The 20,511-nt window shown below is 47.1% G+C and overlaps 1 protein-coding gene across 1 annotated transcript in view; it reads right to left on the reverse strand.

The window, feature by feature from the left end:
- The window catches only part of LOC137522303 (uncharacterized), an 86,374-nt gene that overhangs the window by 914 nt on the left and 64,949 nt on the right, over positions 1-20,511 (reverse strand). The window contains exons 5-7 of the mRNA XM_068242335.1: positions 19,758-19,898; positions 4,413-4,559; positions 714-857 (exon numbers count right to left, since the gene is read on the reverse strand). Of these exons, the coding sequence (XP_068098436.1) occupies positions 714-857; positions 4,413-4,559; positions 19,758-19,898 (432 nt within the window). The remainder of the gene's footprint in view (positions 1-713; positions 858-4,412; positions 4,560-19,757; positions 19,899-20,511) is intronic.

The raw sequence follows: 20,511 nt of genomic DNA on the forward strand, positions 1-20,511 counted from the left end.
GTGGTAAAATGACCGATAATGTATCAACATTTATATATGTTCAGAGTGTGGGAAAAAAAATATTGTGCCCCCTCCTGAGCCTCTTTAACCCCTTGGCCCTCATGTAGGCTGGAATAACCACGTGGTGTTTTTCACCCTGATATAAACCAGCCCGCATGGTCCATAGTATGGGGGGTGGGCTCTGGAGGAGAGGGGGGGCAACACCTCTGTTGCCCCAGGAGAAGGTGGGGGCTGATGATGTCTGGGAGGGGGTTTCATGATGGCATCTGGGAGTTCCCTATAAGAAGAGGACCCCAAGATGCCAGTTTTCTCCCCAGGAGAAATGAGTATAGAGGTACAAATACCCCTTACCTGTTTCATAAAACAAGTGTGGTCATGATGATCTTCACACCCACAAGTGTAGCCATAAAAGCACCTGATCTAAAGGATGAACCCCTATATCAGAGGAATGGAAGTTTAGTAGCTGGAGCCCGCCACAGCTCTGGCCCCCCTGCGATCGCAGGGCTTACTCCCCTCAAGTTACACCCCATATTCAGTAGAGCACAGTACTTTAGGTGTGTGGGTTATACTTTACACCAGGACCAATTTATTGAGATGTCCCGTCCCCCATTCTCTCCTACAGGTCACTATAGCTACTCCAGGCATAGGTAATACTAGTATGCTAGTAAATATTATTCTTATTTCAGCTCTCTCCTTCTGGCAGATGCACCTACCTTGTTTCTCAGTCCTCATGTAGTGTATGCAGCGTTTTTCCTCTCCGGTGCACTTTAAGTTGTAGCGGCCTAGACACCGATCAGAGTTGGGTACAAAGCAAGCTGGACAGATCAGCCCGTTGTCCTCATCACTGATGATTGGCACTAAGGACAAGGATGAAAACATTGTATGATACAAGGAAAAAAAAAAAAGATAAATGTCAATTTAAGGGATGAACTGTAGTTACATTTTTTTTTTAATTTAATAAATATCAAGTTGATTTGCAGCAAAGATCTGTCTTAGAATTTTGTCAACCCAAGTAAGACCTGATCAGCTTCTGACCAAGCAGCGTGGGCTGAGTGTGTGTTGCTCTCTGGAGAGAGTAACAACTGGTATAACAAGTAACACTGACAGCATATGGAAGCTTACCCAGCCCCCAAGCCCCCCTCACCCCAGGAAACAACTTGCTTATGTGCTGTTGTCCCACCTCCCCTCAGCAACAAGGCAAGACTAAATAAACGAAAAATAGAAAAGGCATCTGGCCCAGATGACAGGCATCCTCGGGTCCTAAGGGAATTAAGTTCAGTTATCGATACACCCCTTTATCTTATTTTTTGTGGCTCCCTTTCCACTGGCAGAGTTCCAGTAGATTGGCGTACAGCCCATGTTTTTCCATTATTTAAGAAGGGCAAAAAAAAAAAACAGATCTGGGAAATTATAGACCTTTATGCTTAACATTAGTTGTGTGCAAACTGTTTGAGCGGTTACTAAGAGATACTATACATGACTTCATAGTAGAAAATAATCTTATTTCTCAGCATCAACATGGGTTTACTAAAGACAGGTCCTGTTTGACTAACATGCTCAGCTTTTATGAGGTAGTGAACGCTAATATGGATATTGGGAATGCTGTAGATGTGATATACTTGGACTTTGCAAAGGCCTTCGACACTGTTCCCCACAGAAGTCTGGTGCAAAAGTTGAGGATGCAAGGACTGGGGAAGAGTCTGTGTGCATGGATAGGGAACTGGCTAATGGACAGAAAACGAAGAGTTGTGGCCAATGGATCATATTCAAAATGGGTGACTGTTAGCAGTGGGGTCCCACAGGGGTCTGTACTGGGTCCAGTGCTCTTCAATGTATTTATTAATGACCTAGTAGATGCAGTAGAAAGAAATGTTGCTATTTTTGCAGATGATATAAAATTGTGCAGAATCATCAACTCTCAGGAAGATAGTGACATATTGCAACAGGATCTGGATAGGATGGCTATATGGGCACATACATGGCAGATGAAATTCAATGTTGAAAAATGTCATGCATTTTGGTCATATCAGTGGTCTAGCACCATACAAAATAAACAGAATACAGATGCAGACATCAACCTTGGAGAAGGACTTAGGAGTACTTATCAACAACAAGTTAAATTATTGTATTCAATGTCAAGCCGCTACAGCTAAAGCTAATCAAATTTTGGAATGCATTTAAGGGAAATAAACACTCGAGATACTAGCATAATAATATCCCTGTTTAACTCTCTAGTAATTCCATATCTGGAATATGGAATTCAGTTCTGGGCACCACATTACAGGAAAGATATTGCAGTTTTAGAGCAAGTGCAGAGACAAGCAACAAAATTGATACGTGGGATGGAAGGTCTCGCTTACCAAGAAAGGTTAGATAAACTGGGTTTATTTAGTCTAGAGAAAAGACACCTTAGAGGGCATCTAATTAACATGTATAAATACATCAGTGGGCAATATAAAAGCTTGGCGGATTAGCTTTTTGCCCCTAGGCCTTAACAAAGGACTAGAGGACATGATTTGCGCACCCGGCTACCTACCTACCGGGCTAGTTACCAACCCACCCACCAGGCTACCCACCCACCCAGCTACCCACCCACCAGGCTACCCACCCACCCGGCTACCTACCCACCCACCAGGCTACCTACCCACCCACCAGGCTACCTACCCACCCAGCTACCCAGCCACCCACCCGGCTACCTACCCACCCACCAGGCTACCTACCCACCCGGCTAAGGGCTACCTACTCACCCACCCACCAGGCTACCTACCTACCCACCCACCCACCAGGCTACCTACCCACCCACCAGGCTACCTACCCACCCAGCTAACCAGCAACCCACCCGGGTACCTAGGCTACCTACCCATCCGGCTAATGGCTACCTACCTACCCACCCACCAGGCTGCCTACCTACCCACCCACCCACCAGGCTACCTACCTACCCAGGCTACCTATCCACCCAACCACCCATGGGAGCTGTGCGCCGGATAGAGGCTGGGACAGGAGGTCTGCTGCTGCAGGTGAGTAAATGTTTTTGTTTTTTTATTTATATTAGCAGGTGTATGTTCTGGGCAGGTCTGCCACATGATTGCATGTATTTTCTGCGCAAATCTGCCGACATGATTGCACGTATTTTCTGGGCATATCTGCCGACATGATTGCACGTATTTTCTGGGCATATCTGCCGACATGATTGCACGTATTTTCTGGGCATATCTGCCGACTTGATTGCACGTATTTTCTGGGCATATCTGCCGACATGATTGCACATATTTTCTGGGCATATCTGCCGACTTGATTGCACGTATTTTGTGGGCATATCTGCCGACTTGATTGCACGTATTTTCTGGGCATATCTGCCGACATGATTGCGCGTATTTTCTGGGCATATCTGCCGACTTGATTGCACGTATTTTCTGGGCATATCTGCCGACATGATTGTACGTATTTTCTGGGCATACCTGCCGACATGATTGCACGTATTTTCTGGGCATATCTGCCGACATGATTGCACATATTTTCTGGGCATATCTGCCTACATGATTGCCTGTATTTTCTGGGCATATCTGCCGACATGATGTGTATTTTCTTGAGAAAACCTGCACAATTATGTGAATTTTCTGGGGAAAGGGTCACCAAAACTTGGGCCCACTGTCTTTGTGTTGCACTTTTCAAGGGAACCTGAGGTGAGAATAATCTTGAGGCTGCCATGTTTTTCTCCTTTTAAGCAATACCAGTTGCCTGGCTGCCGTGCTGATCCTCTGCCTCTTATTCTTTCAACCATAGACCCTGAACAAGCATGCAGCAGGTCAGGGGTTTCTGACAATATTGTCAGAACTGTGAAGATTAGCTGCATGCTTGTTGCTGGTGTAATTCAGTTTATTACTGCAGCCAAATAGATCAGCAGGGCCGCCAGGCAACTAGTATTGTTTAAAAGGAAATAAACCCTCACCCCGGGTTCGCTTTAAATTACAGTTAGCTCCGCCCTCATCCGGTCATTGCCACACCCATTTTTTTGCACGGCGCTATGCGCCGCAGGTTCTATCCAGACCTATTTTTTTGCGCTGCAGGTTGTAGGGGCCCACAATTGCAATTTTGCACAGGGGCCCACTGCTGGCTGTGTCTGCCACTGGGGGGGGGGGGGGGGAGAACGGGGTTATTGATGGACTGGAGGTGAGAAAGTTGAACTATTGAGGATGCAGGAATGGGGCGGGGTTGGAAGGGGGGTACTGAAGGTCTGGAGTTGGGAGTGTATTACCATTGAGGCTGATGAGTAGGGTGAGGAAGACTTATTTAGGGTTGGGAGGTGCATGGAGGATATTGAGGGTTATGGAGAGAGAGAATGATCGTTACCGAGGTAGCTGATCGCGTATCCCAGTGCTGGCAGCTAGTGCATTGACCCCTTAGATACTTACAGGCTGGAAAAGGAGGCTGGCACACATTATTGTCACAGCAGGTGGTGTTGATCACTATAACTTTAGTTGAGCTTCGGATAGTTCCGGCTCGGCTGCACTCACTGGACTTCCCACATCGTCTGGTGATCTCAAATTCATCCCTTCCATCTGAAACCAAAGACTAGAAAAATGGCCTATCTCTGATAGCAATGCTCTGCTTATAATATACTTATCATATGAGTTAGACATGCTCTATATTGCTGATCAATAATAAAATGATAATGCATTAGTCCTTTTACCACTTAAAGAGGAACTCCGGTGAACATTTGTACTGTTGGCAAGTGATCTAGCTGCTGCATGTTTTTTGGCAGCTGTAAACAGCTATTTCCCACAATGCAGCAAGGTTCACAGACAGGAAACTGCCAAGAGTACGTACTTTTCTTGTTTCTTGTGGGAGGAGTTTCACCACAATATCAGCCATTCAGCGCCCCCTGATGGTCTGTTTGCGAAAAGGAATAGATTTCTCATGTAAACGGTGGTATTAGCTACTGATTGGGATAAAGTTCAATTCTTGGTCAGAGTTTCTCTTTAAAGGAATACGGTAGTGGGGTCGGGGAAAATGAGTTGAACTTACCCAGGGCTTCTAATGGTCCCCCGCAGACATCCTGTGCCCGCGCAGCCGCTCACCAATTCCCCCGGCCTCGCCTCTGGTTCACTTCTGGAATTTCAGACTTTAAAGTCGGAAAACAACTGTGCCTGCGTTGCCGTGTCCTCGCTCCTGCTGATGTCACCAGGAGCGTACTGCGCAGGCACAGACCATACTGGGCTTGCGCAATACACTCTTGGTGATGCCAGAGGGAGGTGGGCGCGGCTGCACAGGCGCAGTGGTTTTCCGACTTTAAAGTCTGAAATTCCAGAAGTGAACCAGAGGCGGGGCCCGGAGCATTGGTGAGTGGCTGCGCGGGCACAGGATGCCTGCGGGGGGGGGGGGGGGGCGAGGCCTGGGGCATCGGTGAGTGGCTGCGCAGGCACAGGATGTCTGCAGGGGGGGAAAGGGCAGGGCCCAGAGCATCGGTGAGTGGCTGCGCGGGCACAGGATGTCAGCGGGGGGGGGCTCGGAGCATCAGTGAATGGCTGCACGGGCACAGGATGTCTGTGGGGGACCATTAGAAGCCCCGGGTAAGTTCAACTCAATTCCCCCCTACAGTATTCCATTAAAGCGGGATTGTCACCATAAAAATCGAATTTCAGCAGCAACTGGTCTGAGTGTATTAAGTGATAAAGATGCTAATCCTGCATTCAAAACTTTCAAAACTTTTTCTGCTGTTCTGATTTGGAGTTATCACATACTTAACCATTTTGGGACCGCCTCTATTAGATTCTACGGCGCACTTGTGGCTGTTCTAGCCTGATGCAGTGTAGAATCTATGCCACCTGCCATTACCGCTCTCTGACGCGATCGTTCGCAACCGGGAGGGGAGATTAAGCTGTCATATGATAGCAGGCATCTCCCCTCAGTGATCAGCAGCCACTGCGTATGGCTGCTGTTCACAAGATCACTACGTTCGCCGGTGGATCGTGGTGATCACTGACAGTGCTGCGGTGGTAGCAGGGGGAGGAAGAGGATCCACTCACCTTCCTGCCATTCCCACAATGATCAGCGCTCCCCTCCGTTCTTGCTGGCATCTCTGCTCCCTCTGACTTCAGAGCCGGGTCCCGGCTTGATGACGTCATCAAGCCGCGACCCGGAACTGAGCGGCAGTAGGAGCAGAGATGCTGGCCGGAGCAGAAGGGTCCCCTGTGGCTCATTGATGGAGCATCGAAGGTGAGTGATGGCTACTGGCAAAAGGGGGTGCATCTGGCTTAAGGGGGGACACTATGCCCAGCACACAGAACTGGGGATCTGGCTGCCTGACCCCCCAAACATGTGCCTCCCCCCACAGAAAAATGCCTGGTCCTTAGGGGGGGGGGGGGGTTAGGTGGCCGGTCCTGAAAGGGTCAAGGAGCACTGGCCATTTAGTAGTCAGTGCCAAACAGTTGCATGCTGGGGGTTCTTTTTATCTATAGTATATTCCTCCTCTTCCATTTATTTCCCTGCCTAGTTGCCTATCTGAAACACGACCCCCTGCTCACTTGTGCTTACAAGCAAGACTGAGATGACTCAGCGATTGGAGGAGAAAAGAAAAAAAAGTAAAGGGCAGAAATGACAACAGGATTTAGCCTAATCTGTGGGCAAAAGACATGGTTCCCACTAGGAAACAGAATTCTCTTCATTTACTATATAACATTCACTGAAATCAAAACATGGACAGTACAGTACATGTGTTATGTAAGTAGATCAAGTATTTATCTACATATACATGTGTTTTTTTTCCCTGCTTTGGCTAATCCTCCTGCTTTAAAGTCAGGACATCCGAGGAGAAAATAAACTGATGAGAAAGACAATTGTATCTATCCTCCTTCTCCTAAAAATGCCTTTTTTAGATATCCTACAGTTTTATTTTACATTTAAATCTAGTTTTTACTGTTTCATCAGCTCTACTCAATGACACCTTCATTGAAGTATGCTAGAGCTCAAATCTGTGAATTATTGACCCTTTTTATCTCTTTCCTGCTCTAAGAAGCCATTTACTGACAGGAAAGTGTTTTATGGCTGTAATTACTTATCAGTGAGGGTTATGCTGTAGTCTGACCCAGTCTGACCTGGTCCCGACCTGAACAGAAACTGTCACTTGTATACCTGATGTTTAACTCTTTCAGGCAGAGAAAGAAAAGAAGGACTACAGCATAGTTATTTGTGTGCTTGGCACTGTACATACACATGTCTATCTCATCATGTCACATGTCACCTCGGTTGTCCATCTTAGAACCCTCTGACTTCCCCCTATTTCAAAAAATATTATCCTCATTGTCAGCAGCTTGTATAATGTATGCACTGTACTGTAGGCACATGCTTACAGGCGCCTGAAAGATCCTCTGATCCCCCGCAGTTGCTTTCTTCAGCAACTGGCCAGTCAATGGCCCCTGCGCCTGCGGGGCCCTGGTCACATACGTCCAGTGATGGGCCGAAAGTTCACATGTGCGAAATTCCGCATCGAAATTCGCATTTTTGCATCGTAATCGTAATGCAAATTGATTTTGTATGTAATAGTAGTATTTCATAATTTCGCGTAATTGTTCGCGTAATTTTCACGCAATTTTCACAAAATTTTGTGGCAGTTAATAGCAAAGCTATTGCTACCAAAATTGGTACATACGTTAAGGAGAATATTGGGTACAAGTCGAAAACAGAATTTTCCAAAAAGACATTGTAGTTTTTGAAAAAATGCAAAGAAAAATGGTTTTTAAACTGTCACTTTTCCAAGTTTAAAAAACATTTTTTCTTTGCATCTTTTAAATCGATTTTCTCAAAAACTATATGGTCTATTTGGAAAATTACCTTTTTTTTTGTACCCAATACCTTTTTTTTTGTACCCAATATTCCTTTTAATATAGATAGCAATTTTGGTGTCGATAGCATGTGTGGGGGCTTTGCTATCAACCTCCAAAATCGGCACAAAATGATGCGAAATGTTGCGAAAATTATGCAAATTTTTATGCGAAATTACGAATGACTACGAAATCAATTAAGTTTGCAAAATGGTATTTACGTGAGGCGTAATTGCGAAAATTTACGTGAAATTTAACGAAATCGTAATTTTGCTGATTATGATCATCAATGCGCACGTCCTCAATCACGCTCCCGTGGCCTGGAGCGTCCTGCGCAGGCGCGATACGAGATGAAACTTAGTGGCGGCAGGGGACCGGAGGATCTTTGAGTGACCGCACAGACACAGGGCAACTACAGGGGGCTGGTAGAAACCCCAGGTAAGTGAGTCCCTTTTTCCTGCATTTTTGACTCTGTTTCCTGCTCTCAGAAGCCATTTTCTGCTAGGAAAGTGTTTTATGGTGGAAACTCCTTATCATTAAGGGTTACACTATAGTACTGACCCGGATATGAACACAGACCCAGACATAAACTGTGATTTGCATTCCTGATGTTTAACTATTTCAGGCAGAGAAAGGGGAAAAAAAGGAAATTCAGCCTAGACGTATACTGGAAAAAAGAAATTACCAATTTACCATATATATTCCTTATTCTTTCAAATAAACAGACATCTTCGGAGGGTGAACAGAGGAAAGACTGGTCCCTGCAGGTTTCAACATTGTAATCGTGACAAATTTGACACCAGATGAAATGACCTGGAAGAAAAAGAGTTATATGTAAACTAACCAGAGGCATATCTGGGTAATATGGAGCGTATGGCAAACACAGAATTTGTGCCCCCCCCTCCAAAAAAAAAAGTAGTTTAAAATACAACATAAACTGAGTTGTCATGGTACCCTAGATATTAGATTTAAGTATTCATGTGCCTCAAAATTAAATAGTCTGGCTGCTTGCTGGGGTGCATGGGTGGCAGCATCTGGCTGATTGCTGGGGTGGCTGGGTGGCAGCATCAGGCTGAGGTGGGAGGGTGGCAGCATCTGGCTGATTGCTGGGGTGGGTGGGTGAGTGGGTGGCAGCATCTGGCTGGGGTAGGTGGCAGCATCTGGCTGGGGTGGGTGGCAGCATCTGGCTGTGGTGTGAGGGATGTAAGTATTTGGCTGGGGTGGGTGGGTGGCAGCATCCGGCTGCTGGTCGGGGTCTGTGGGTGGCAGCATATGGCTGCTAGGAGGTCGGAAGCATCTGGCTGTTTGCTAGGCTGGGTGCAGGGCCGGGCCGAGGCATAGGCTGGAGAGGCTCCAGCCTCAGGGCGCAGTGTAGGAGGGGGCGCACAATTCATTCAGTTGTCATTTCTAATTGTGTATGAAGCAGAAAGAAATAAGAAAATGGGATACATAGCAGTGACTGCAAGCCAGAGAACTATATATTAAGGTGTTGGGGAGGTTGTGGGCCCTGTGGCCCTCTTAGTCTAATAGCAATCAGTGTGTGGCGGCTGGGGTGGGAGGGATGGAGGGGCGCTCTTTGGTGTCTCAGCCTTGGGTGCTGGAGGACCTTGTCCCGGCTCTGGCTGGGTGTGTGTCAGCATCTTGCTACTTACTGGGGTGGGTGCGTGTCAGCATCTGGCTGCTTACTGGGGCTTGTGTGGTGGCAGCATCTGACTTGGGTGGGTTTGGGAGAGCTAGTAAAAAAGGGCGCACAGGGATAGTGGACAAAAAGGGCGCCGCCATAGACTGCAATGCAAAATATCGGCTATTCGGCAGTGGGGATGTTTAGGTTTAGGCATTACTAAGGGGTCTAGGGGTTAGGGATAGGTACAGGGAGGGTTAGGTATAGTTACAGTGCAATATACACCACCAGGGGGGTGGTTAGGTTTAGGCACCACCAAGGGGGTGGTTAGTTTTAGGCACCACTAGGGCGGTCTTAGGTTTAGGCACCACCAGGGGGGTCTTAGGTTTAGGCACCACCAGGGGGGTCTTAGGTTTAGGCACCACCAGGGGGGTCTTAGGTTTAGGCACCACCAGGGGGGGTCTTAGGTTTAGGCACCACCAGGGGGGGGTCTTAGGTTTAGGCACCACCAGGGGGTTTTAGGTTTAGGTACCACCAGGGGGGGGGCTTAGGTTTAGGCACCACCAGGGGGGTCTTAGGTTTAGGCACCACCAGGGGGGTCTAGGGTTTAGGGATAGGTACAGGGAGGGTTAGGTATAGTTACAGTGCAATATACACCACCAGGGGGGTGGTTAGTTTTAGGCACCACCAGGGGGATCTTAGGTTTAGGCACCACCAGGGGGGTCTTAGGTTTAGGCACCACCAGGGGGGTCTAGGGGTTAGGGATAGGTACAGGGAGGGCTCTGTATGAGAGTAAGGTTAGGTATAGTTACAGTACAATATATGTAATATATACAATTTATTACATTATGTGTATTTACACAAAGGGGGGGTCTAGGTGTGAGGGATAGGGATAAGGAGAGAAATCTGTGACCCTAAACTTAGGTATAATTGTAGTAAAATACCTGTAAAACCTACCATTCTAGTACTATGCTTAATACAAGTGTAAATATCATTTTTCTATAGACGCTATTTGACGTTTCATTTCAGAATTCGTTTACTGTTATAGACGGTATTTTGCCATTTCATTTCCGTTTATTTAACCTATTTAGCACTAAATTATCGTTTATAACCTCTTAAACGAAAAAGATGGTTTTGCATTCAAACTTATAATTTCGGCTATACCCCGCGCCCTTTTTTCCAGGCGCCCTTTTTTGATACACGCGGGTTTGGGTTGATGTATAATAGCATCTGGCTGCATGCTGGGGTTGGTGGGGAGGCAGCATCATGCTGCTTACTGGGGTGGGCGTCAGCATCTGGCTGTTTATTGGGGTTGGTGGGGTGGCAGCATCTGGCTGCTTACTGGGGTGGGTGGGTATAAGCATCTGGCTGCCTAGTGGGGTGGGTGGCAGCATCTGGCTGGGGTGGGTGGGGTTTGGGTGATAATAGCATCTGAATGCATGCTGGGGTCAGTGGCAGAATCTGACTGGGGTGGGTTTTGGTTGATGATAGCATCTGACTGCATGCTGGGGTGAGTGGCAGCATCTGGCTGGGGTGGGGGGCAGCATCTGGCTGCTGGCTGGGGCAGGTGGGTAGCAGTATCTGGCTGGGTACTCACAGTGTTCCCACCACGTGTAGCACACAAGTTCAGTGAGTTTCAGATCGGCATCTCTCCCCTTCTGGCAGCTACCCTGTAATAGTCCGGCTGGGTCTGTTCAGAGAGTAGGAAAACAGAGCCAGGTGATTGTAGAGCAGCTGTAGAAGGGGAATGATGCCGGTCTGCCTGTCACTGAACTTGTGTTATCTTTGTGGTGGGGAAACGGCTGCTGGAATCTGTCCCCAGCAGTTGAGGAGGGAGGGAAAGCAGGCAATATGGAGCTGCTGGATACCCTAGCAGAGAAGCCCTTAGCAGCCATCACTGATCTTCAGTGCGCAGGCAGAGTGATGGCTGCAGGACCTGAGGTAATACTGTCACTCAGCTGAAGGGAAGCTGTAATGCTCTGTCCTCTCACTGTGATACATTAACCCGAAACCCTTACAGCATGAGTGGAGGAGGGCGGAAGTGAGCATTGATGCACACACAGCACAGGGAGGAGGAACAGATAACTGCTCCTCCCTAGCAGCTGGATGGAGGCGGCGCCCAGGGCATTAGCTACGCCAGCACGTCTGTAGATACGCCTCTGAAACTAACCACTTCACCTTCAATTTTTTTCCCCCCTTAAAGTGTACCAGAACTGAATCAAACAAAAAGTTTTAGGGCTGGAACCCACTAGAGCGATTTTTTTGTAACATTTAGGGAGCAATATAAAATGCTAGCGATTTCCCCAAACGCTCAGCTAATGTTAATGGATGGGCCAAATTCCACTGGAGCGATTGCGATGACCAAAATCGCAAAAGCAGGACATGCAGCATTTTTGATCGTTTGCGTTTTGCGTTAGTGTTAGCGTTTCTGCAATGTAAAGTATATAAACGCTGGTGTAATCTCTCATGAATTGTATACAGAGCGATTTGCTAGAATTTAAAAATGATTGCACACTGTAAAAAGAATTAAAATGAATTGAAAGGACCAATCAAAACTACAAATGCTAAAATCGCAAATCGCTACACAATCACTGGCAAAACGGTTGCAGTTTTTAAAATCGCCACCAAAATCACCACAAAACGCTCAAGAAATCGCTAACAAAACGCTCATGAAAAACGCTAGCGATTGCGATAGCGATTTGCAATTTGTAGTGGGTTCCAGGCTTTATACATACCTGGGGCTTCCTCCAGGCCCATCCGCCTGGATCGCTCACACGCCGCCGCCCTCGCATGAGAAGACGCCTACGCAGGAGATAAAGGTCATGCACAAAGCGAGCATCAACTCACAACTTACAATTAACATGTGCAGGGCCGGATTTACCATAAGGCACTGTAGGGACGTGGCAACTCACAACTTACAATTAACATGTGCAGGGCCGGATTTACCATAAGGCACTGTAGGGACATGGCAACTCACAACTTACAATTAACATGTGCAGGGCCGGATTTACCATAAGGCACTGTAGGGACATGGCTACAGGCGCCTGGTGATGGAAAGGCGTCTCACTTCCCTCCCTGAGTGCCTCCCTACCTCCTGCCATTCGCAGAGGCCTGATGATAGTGTAAATGAGAGGTTACTCAACCTGCTTTCAGCATTTCACTGACGAGATTTCCCTTCAGTCGGGGGCACCTCTAGCTACTTGATATTGAGGGTACTTCTGGCTACTTTGTACTAAGGGGAATCTGTAGCTCTCTATGACGGGCAAAGGAAGTAAGGGAAAAGTGACAGCTGAGCCAGCCAGCACACTTGCATTGCGGTTTGGCGGGAGCTGTAGGTTTATGGAATGTGGAGTCTAGTGTGCCAGTACATCTGTGCCTATAGGCTTCTGTGAGGTAAATCCAAAATTACCTTCAATGGCAAAAATCCCTTTCGAAGGCAGTCAGGCCGAGAGAGAGAGAGAGAGAGAGAGAGAGAGAGAGAGAGAGAGAGAGAGAGAGGCAGAGAGAGAGGCAGAGAGAGAGGCAGAGAGAGAGAGAGAGAGAGAGGCAGAGAGAGAGAGAGAGGCAGAGTGAGAGAGAGAGGCAGAGTGAGAGAGAGAGAGGGGCAAAGAGAGAGAGAGAGAGAGAGAGAGAGGCAGAGAGAGAGAGAGAGAGAGAGAGAGGCAGAGAGAGAGAGAGAGGCAGAGAGAGAGAGAGAGAGAGGCAGAGAGAGAGAGAGAGAGAGAGAGAGAGAGAGAGAGAGAGAGAGAGGCAGAGAGAGGCAGAGAGAGAGAGAGAGAGGCAGAGGCAGAGAGAGGCAGAGGGAGAGAGAGAGAGAGGCAGAGGGAGAGAGAGAAAGAGAGAGAGAGAGAGATCTTCCGCACTATATTATAGAGTATAAGGTCACATAAACCTGTCCCTCTGAGGAGCTCAAATCTAGTCCCTCCATAGTCATATGTCCTTACAGCCAATGTGAGTGGCCAGGCCACCAGTTAATTTCTCTGCAATAAAGCTGTATAAAACCTCACAGATGTTTTTTTCTGCACTCTCCAAACAAAACTAAAGGAAAAAAAGTTTTGTACGGACTTGTACATAATTCGTCTGTGAGGAGTCTGCAGTCAGTCAATATCACCGCCAGCCAGCATCTTAGCCAGCCGGCATCAAAACCAGCCACCGCCAGTGGATTTGCGGCTACACTTGTTATGGGTCTAAAGATCGTGATGACCACTAGGGATGCTCATTCGGATTCAATTTCCGCATCGAAATTCGGAAATCGGTAATACAAGTGCGGTAGGCGAATTTTTGCGGAAATCGTGGAAATTTCCACCAACATTAAAGAGACTGTAACAACATTTTCAGCCTTATTTCTTGTATTCTATAAGTTCCTATACCTGTTCTAATGTGCTCTGGCTTACTGCAGCCTTTTCTAGTTGCACTGTCTCTGTAATATATCTAATCTTCTTTCTTTGTCAAGCCTTGTCAAGCAGAGAGGAATGCGCTGCCTCTGCTGTGATAGGGAGAAGTTATGCAAGCCTCCTCCATGCCCCATCCAGGCTCTGTGTGTTTTGTTACTACTCATGGACAGAGCTCTCTGAAGAGGAAGGAAGCTGCCTGTCTCATGCTGAGAACTGTGAGAATCCCAGACTGGAGTGCAGATAATTCTCTATGTAATAAAAACTTGAAGTATACTGTAACATGAGATATATACAAACATCACTTCCTGGTAGCCGCCATTTTTCCTAGGGCTCCGCCCCCTCTGCAGTCTCCGAGCGGCGATCGCCGCTCGGAAGACTGTTAGACGGTGTAATCGCCATCTATTTACATGTACAGCGCTGCGAACGGCAGCAGCGCTCTACTGGGACAGCCGTGTCACACGGCTGTCCCCTCCATAGGCTGGACAGTGATCGGCTGCCATAGGCTGAAGCCTATGACAGCTGATCACCCTGATTGGCTGGCGGTGGGAGGGAGGGAGCAGGGGAGCAAATCTAAAAAAAGTGCAATTTTTATATTAAAAAAGGTAATAAATATTTATCTAAAAATAAAATAAACAAACGTGGAGCGATCAGACCCCACCAACAGAGAGCTCTGTTGGTGGGGGGAAAAGGGCGGGGGGGTCGCTCGTGTGCTGAGTTGTGCGGTCCTGCAGCTTGGCCTTAAAGCTGCAGTGGCCGATTAAGGAAAAAACAGGCTGGTCTTTAGGGGGGTTTAACACTGCGGTCCTCAAGTGGTTAACATACCCTGGACATTTGGTGTTTCTAGCATCTATGGGGGCTTTTTTATTCACCTATAAAGACCTTGTAGTTTTTGAGAAATCAATGTTAAAGTCAACAAAAATTTCCGCGAAAATCTGCATCGGAATGTGAAAATCGGTAGCGGAAAGCAGAATTGGAAGTGGTAATCCGCAATGGTGGAAAGTGGATTTTCCGTGAAGCGGAAATTGGCATTTTCGACCATCCCTAATGGCCACACAAAGCTTTGCTTTGTGACCAAATTAATTGTAGTTATTCCACTGACTCCAGATCTTAAAGCATGAGGGGGCTGTACCTGCATTAATGAAATATAAGGAGTAAAAGAAAAACAGTAAAAAGGTCATCAGACTTGCAAAACCTAATGAAGTATGACTTGCAAGTGATATAAAGTCAAACCCTATAAAGTTTTCCGGTATTCAAAAAGAAAGAGGCTGCCAGAAACTATAGAACTTATAGTCAGGGAATTTCATTGTGGATAAACAGAATCTGAGCTTGCTTTGCCTTTGTCCTTACTTAGGAGATGTCCTTATCTTATGATTAGGGGATGAGTGATATTGCCACTAGCACTCTCGTGAGAATTTCCTTGAACTTCCGATCGAACCGATGGTTCTGCACATTTTCGGTGATCCAGCTTAGTGAAATTGCTTTGACGTTGATGGGACCGACTGGTTTATTAATGTGGTTCAATGACAGATAATGGATCTACCCATTGATATGGAAGCTGTATATACATACAGCTGTATATACATTCCCAGGATAAGCAGTGAATTATTTACTACCAGTTCAGACAGACCAATGAACCCGTTTATGAGATGTGGGATCGGGAGGAAAGTGGAACAGCCACAGGAAAGTCACAAAACATGCGGTGTGTGATGATCTGCTCAGCTGGCTGCACAGGCAGACAGCTGTTTGACCATTCCTCTAGTCTGTGGGCTGCAGGTCTGAGAGACCTGTTTTTCCATTGCAAGTTTCTGGTCTGTTCTGCTGCTGAGGAATTTACATACATTTGTTATGCAAATCCCCTGCCTGCCTCCTTTGATGACTGGCACTATAAGAGCTTTCTGCTCTCAGAATGCTTGGCTGGTCATTCCTTCAGGGTTTGTAGTAAACACTCCTAGAGTGTCAGCCATGCTACTTCTTGTTAAAGTTATCTTAGAGTAATTCTTAGGACTGCACTAGGCAGTTTCCCTAGTGCAGTTAGGATTGCATATCTGTTTGTTTGTCTGTTACAATTGTCCTGTCTCAGCGGTGGTCGACAGGAAATCGTTCTGTTTTTCTGGGGTGCTAACCGGCGCTGCGGTAGTTACTGGTAGCCCCTTCTGATCTGTCTTGTCTGGATCGGAGTTTCCTCTAGCGGTAGTGGCTGTGGATCCTTCTGATCTAGTTTCTGGAGTGTAAGCTGGAGCTGCGGTCGCTTCTAGCTACCTCGTCTAATCTGTCTTGCCTGGATCGCAATAGCCTCTAGCGTTAGTGGCTATGGATCCTTCTGATCTAGTTTCTGGCGTGTAAGCTGGAGCTGCGGTTGCTTCCGGCTACCTCAACTGATCTGTCTTGTTTAGATCGCACTTGCCGCTAGCGTTAGCGGCTGTGGATCTTTCTGATCTGTGTTCCTGCTTGGATCACACTTGCTCTGGCGGAAGAGCGGTGGATCCTTTCTGCCTAGTTCCTGTTTCTCGTTTGTCTGTCTTGTCTGATACGGGCGCTTGCTGTAGGCTCGGTGAGGTAATGTAACGATTGTGGAATTCTCTCCGTGATCAGCGCACAAGACGTGCGCTGACACTGCGGAAATCCTCCACAAGCGTATCATTTGGGGAACCCAGCAAAAGGTGCAATGCACCTGTAGAGGGAAATTCCTGTCGGCAGGTGGAGCTGTGGAGTGCAGAGGAACAGCTCCTCTGACCTGCCACAGACGCAAGACACGAATTGCACGAAGGGAAGAAACGCAGGGCAAGATAGCCCTGAAAGAGAGAGATCAAAGCGACAGAGGGTATGTGTGTTCACCAATCTAGTCGCCACCCTGCGACGATGAACACACAACCAGGAAGATAAGGTGAGAAGGCAATCGCCAGAGATGGCGGTTGCTAACAGCGACACAAGACCGAATAAGCACAGATGAGGAATGTATGTATGTCCACCAATCTAGCCGTCAACCTGCAATGGCAGACACACAACAGAGGAAACCAAGCAAGAACGCAATCACAGGAGAAGCAATTGCAAAAGAGAATGAGCACAGGGATAGAATGTATGTATGTGCCCCAATCTAGTCGCCAATCCACGACGGTGCACACACAACAGCAGATATGAAGTTGGAACGCAATCGCGAGAGAGGCGATTGCCAGAGGTGACACAAGGCTACAGCAAGGCAGAGCACGAGAGTAGCAAAGGCACAGCAAATCATACAATGAGAAGATAAGGAAAATAACAAACGCTAACTAAACGCGAACACCGCACTCATTCGCAACAGTGCACGCGTTTATGCGTGGTCTCCGCGTGTTCAGCACAACAGAGACAAGCATGCCTAACTAACCAACGACAGACAAACATGAAACAGAGGACGCGAGCGCTTGCTTAACGGTTACCTCACCGAGCCTCCAGCAAGCGTTCGTAGCAGACAAGACAGATACACGAAAACAGGAATAAGTGAGAGATAACAGCAAGAGAGATGGAGATCAGACGGATCCACAGCACTAGCGCTAGGCGAGCGCGATCCAGGCAAGACAGATCAGAAGGGGCTACCAGTAACAACCGCTGTTCCGGTTAGCACCCAGACACACAGAACGATTTCCTGTCGACCACCGTTGGGACAGTACAATCGCAACAGACAAACAAACAGATATGCAATCCTAACTGCACTAGGGAACCTGCCTAGTGCAGTCCCAGGAATTACTCTAAGCTAATCTTTAAACAATGAGCAAGGCTGACACTCCAGGAGTGTTTCACAGGACTAACCCTTATGACCAGCCCAGGTCTGTGATATCACATGGTATTTATAGTACAAACCTCCAGAGGATGTGGCTAGGAAATTTGCATGACCAATGCATGCAAATTCCCTAGCAGCAGCAAGCTGCAAAACTGACAAAAGGTCTCTCTTCCAGAGACCTGCAGAATGCAGACCTGAACAGTGGTCAAAAAGCTGCCTGCCTGCGCAGGCAGCTGAGCGGATCATTACAGGTAACCGTTAAGCAAGCGTTCACGTTCTTTGTTTCGTGTTTGTCTGTCAGTGGTTAGTTAGGTGTGCTTGTCTCTGTTATGCTTAACACTCGGAGACTGCGCTATAAACGCGTTCGCTGTTGCGAATGAGTGCGGTGTTCGCGTTTAGTTAGCGTTTGTTATTTTCTTTATCATTCTCATTGTATTATTTGCTGTGCCTTTGCTCCTCTTGTGTTCTCTTCTAGTCTGTCTTGTGTCACTTCTGGCGATCGCCTTTCTCGCGATCGCGTTTCTACTTTTGTTTCTGCTGATGTGTGTTCACCGTCGCAGGGTCGCTACTAGATTGGTGAACATACATTCATCCTGTACCTGTGCTCTTTCTCTTTATGGGCTGTTCAGCCCCGCATTGTCTTGATCTGTACAATCCCCATCTGGCATCTGTGGCCGTGCAGCGATTGTACTCATCTGCACTCCACAGTGCCATCTGCCGGTGGGAATTGCCCTCTGCTGGTGCATTGCACCTAGCCTGGGTTCACCCAATTATACGCTTGTGGAAGGTTTTCGCTGTGTCAGTGCGTATCTCGTGCGCTGACCACGAAAACGATTCCGCAAACGTTACACGGTGGAAATGTTTTTTTTAATGTTTTTAAACTTAAAATAAAAAAATACATGTTGTACGATGGACTGCTACTCTGCAGCTTGATTAGGACATGAATGCCAGTTAACCTAAAGCAGTGGAAACATTAGGCCATGGAAGCATGACCTGAGATTGTGGTGGGGTGATGGTGTAACTTGCAGCAGTCTGACTTTATCAGGGCAGCAGAAGATTGCATTGCTAGCTGGCATCAGTGGTGCTCATCCAATATTCGGGTATCCAAACTGCCCAGATAATCCAAACTTTTCCACTATTCCAACTTTGAATTGGAATTCGGATATCTTGTTAAATCTGAATAGCACTATCCGAGCAAACTCAGATTTCATGAAATCTGGAATCCGGGTGGATAGTTAGTTTGGATATCCGGGCAGAGGCCTTCAATGGCAAAAATCACTTTCGGATGCATTCAGTCCTAGAGGGAGAGAGAGAGAGAGAGAGAGAGAGAGGAGAGGAGAGGAGAGGAGAGAGAGAGAGAAAAGAGAGAGAGAGAGAGAGAGAGAGAGAGAGAGACAGACAGAGAGAGAAAGAGGAAAGAGAGAGGGAGAGAGAGAGAGAGAGAGAGAGAGAGGAGAGGAGAGGAGGGAGAGAGAGGAGAGAGAGAGAGGGAGAGACAGAGAGAAGCAGAGAGAGAGAGGAGAGGAGAGGAGAGAGAGAGAGACAGAGAGAGAGAGACAGTTGGATGTTCTCCTCACTTTGATGGGCATCCACAGCTATGATGTGGGGGGAAGATACCTTGGTCTAGTCGAGGAGGCAGTCTATTTCCTTATGGCTAATTGGGCAACGTGCACTACTCAAATGGTGTAAGAAGGGCCGGCACTGCCAAAACGGTAAAGGGGGCTTTTGCCCAAAAGCCCCTGACCTCTACAGGGGCCCCCACCACGATGGACCCCACCAAGTTGTCCACCCCCACTGCTCCCTAGGGCCCCCTCCCTTATAGCAGTATTAATCACTCACCTGTCCCTGTGGGTGGCAGCTGCACCTACCGTACACTCTTAGCCATGCTGACTGCCTCTTCTCTAAGTGGTGTGTTTATGTATAATTCTCATCGGTTAAAGAAGAGGCAGACAGTGTGGCTGAAGAGTGCATTGATGGTGCAGCCATTGTGTGAAGTAATGACCATGGAGGGGTGGTTACTGTGGGCCCTAGCTTAAATTTGCCCTAGAGCCCCGGGTCCCTTTAAACTGGCCCTGGATGTAAGTCCCGGTATAATTACCATGCGCTGTCTCTGCACCTTAATTTTGGCATTAGCGGATCAGACCTTACGTAACATTGGCTTGGCTCACCTGGTTTTAGATCTGTGTTGCTGCTCACTTTAAAGCATTCAGAAGTTTCTAGAGATCTTGGAGGAGTTAAAAAGCCCAACGTTCTGTTCTCTTTGCAGACTTTCTCACTGGCACAACCGCTGCTGACACTTTTTTGGAACCCTGTAATGAGGAGATAAATCAAGAAAACAAAATCTTAAAGATCTCTTAACAATTCATCAGGCCCCCTCTATAGCAATATTTGTAATCTGCTAATTACGATTACGCTAAATTTTGCATACATTTTTGCAATTATGGCCATACGTAATTACGATTTGGACATTCAACTGATTTCATGTACTCCATTTGTAATTTCACATATTTTTTGTGTAATTTTGTGCCAAATTTAATGTTCAGTAGCAAAGTCTCCACAGATGCCATTGTCACCAAAATGGCTAGATATGTTAAGGAGAAGAGTAGGAACAAGACAAAAAAAAATTCAAAAATATTTTGTGGTGTTTGAGAACATCTATTTAAAAAATGCAAAGCAAATGTTTAACCTCTTGAGGACTGCAGGGCTAAACCACCCTAGTGACCAGGCCATTTTCAGTAAAATGTGTCACTGCAGCTTTAAGGCCAAGCTGCAGGGCCGCACAACTCGGCACACAAGTGATTGTGTGCTCGGCACACAAGGGGGGGGGGGGGGGCTTTTCTCCCCACCAACAGAGCTCTCTGTTGGTGGGGTCTGATCGCTCCCCCATGTTTATTTTTTTTAATCAATATTTATGTTTGTGTC

Source organism: Hyperolius riggenbachi, chromosome 6, assembly GCF_040937935.1.
Source record: "Hyperolius riggenbachi isolate aHypRig1 chromosome 6, aHypRig1.pri, whole genome shotgun sequence".
In the NCBI taxonomy this organism is placed as follows: domain Eukaryota; kingdom Metazoa; phylum Chordata; class Amphibia; order Anura; family Hyperoliidae; genus Hyperolius; species Hyperolius riggenbachi.